This window comes from Penaeus monodon, chromosome 20, assembly GCF_015228065.2.
Source record: "Penaeus monodon isolate SGIC_2016 chromosome 20, NSTDA_Pmon_1, whole genome shotgun sequence".
NCBI classification, from domain to species: Eukaryota; Metazoa; Arthropoda; class Malacostraca; order Decapoda; family Penaeidae; genus Penaeus; species Penaeus monodon.
Genome location: NC_051405.1, coordinates 30941277 through 30942285, shown reverse-complemented (window position 1 = coordinate 30942285; position 1009 = coordinate 30941277). Strand labels below are relative to the sequence as shown.

Genomic DNA, 1009 nt, shown 5'->3' with positions numbered 1-1009 from the left:
GTTATCCTCGTCCTCGCCGTGAGAGCAATCCGGATAACCATCACAAACCCACAAGTTCGGAATACAGTTTCCATTGATACACTCGTGATACCCCGAAGCGCAGTTCGAAGCCCGCTCGCTCTCTTTTTTTATCACGGCGCCATCTGGAGGAGGGGGGTAGGGAAATAGTTATTTAGTGATGTGCCCGAATGCGATGAGAATGCCGGATTTCTGTGATGTGTTTTGGTAGTTTTGGCGCGATCACACTGCCTATAGATTTCGTTGGAATGCAGAGATGATCATGGTTATTACGGCGTCGCCATGACAACAACATATACAACTAAAGTCCAGTCAAATCGCCGGAGCAAAAGAAGTTTTAAACTCTACCATCCATGTGTAACATGTCATACACCTCCCAAACGTTTGTTTATACCGAGGATCTATGTTTTAGTTGTATTTATATAAACTTTTTGAAATGTCATTAGAAGTGCTTACAGATCTATGTATATGTACAAATCGTAAGTGCAAAACATGTTTAAATGTCGTTAATTAAATGTTAACGATAGTAATAGTAAAGATTAAATAAGTTCATAACATTTCATAAATTCTCAACGACATGACCCTGACTTGATAAATGAATGGATGTCCACCGATTCGATACCTTTGTGAAATGAACGGCGGGGGCATACAAGCCCCAGCGAAAAAAAAAATAGATAACGATTCTATGGGCAGTGTAATCCGGCCTCTAGACAAAAAAAAAATGTTTGACAAAACAACTGCCTCTGGGGCTCCCTCTCTGACGAACCTGTGAGCGCCGTCAGCAGCACGAGGGCCAGCAGCAGAAGCCTTACTGGATTCGCCATCGTCGTCGACTCGAGGCTCCGAGACCGCGTCGCCTGCGAGATGTGGCGGCCGAGCGACGCTGACGCCCCTTTATAGTGCCCTTCGCTGATAAGAGGGCGGGTAGGGGGACGGCGGCGGTGCTGTAGCTAGGAGGTAGGGGCAATCGGAATTAAACTCCGCCCTTCTG

The 1009-nt window shown here is 46.1% G+C and overlaps 1 protein-coding gene across 2 annotated transcripts in view; it reads right to left on the bottom strand.

The window, feature by feature from the left end:
* LOC119585768 (low-density lipoprotein receptor-related protein 4-like) overlaps positions 1–885 on the bottom strand; it is a 4196-nt gene extending 3311 nt beyond the window's left edge. The window contains exons 1-2 of one of the 2 annotated variants that reach the window (XM_037934480.1): positions 785–885; positions 1–143 (exon numbers count right to left, since the gene is read on the bottom strand). The exon at positions 1–143 is cut by the window's left edge and continues 1 nt beyond it. In XM_037934480.1, the coding sequence (XP_037790408.1) occupies positions 1–143; positions 785–842 (201 nt within the window). In that variant the 5' untranslated portion in view covers positions 843–885. The remainder of the gene's footprint in view (positions 144–784) is intronic. The other variant, XM_037934481.1, reaches the window with a different exon arrangement.
* Between the last annotated feature and the right edge of the window lie 124 nt (positions 886–1009).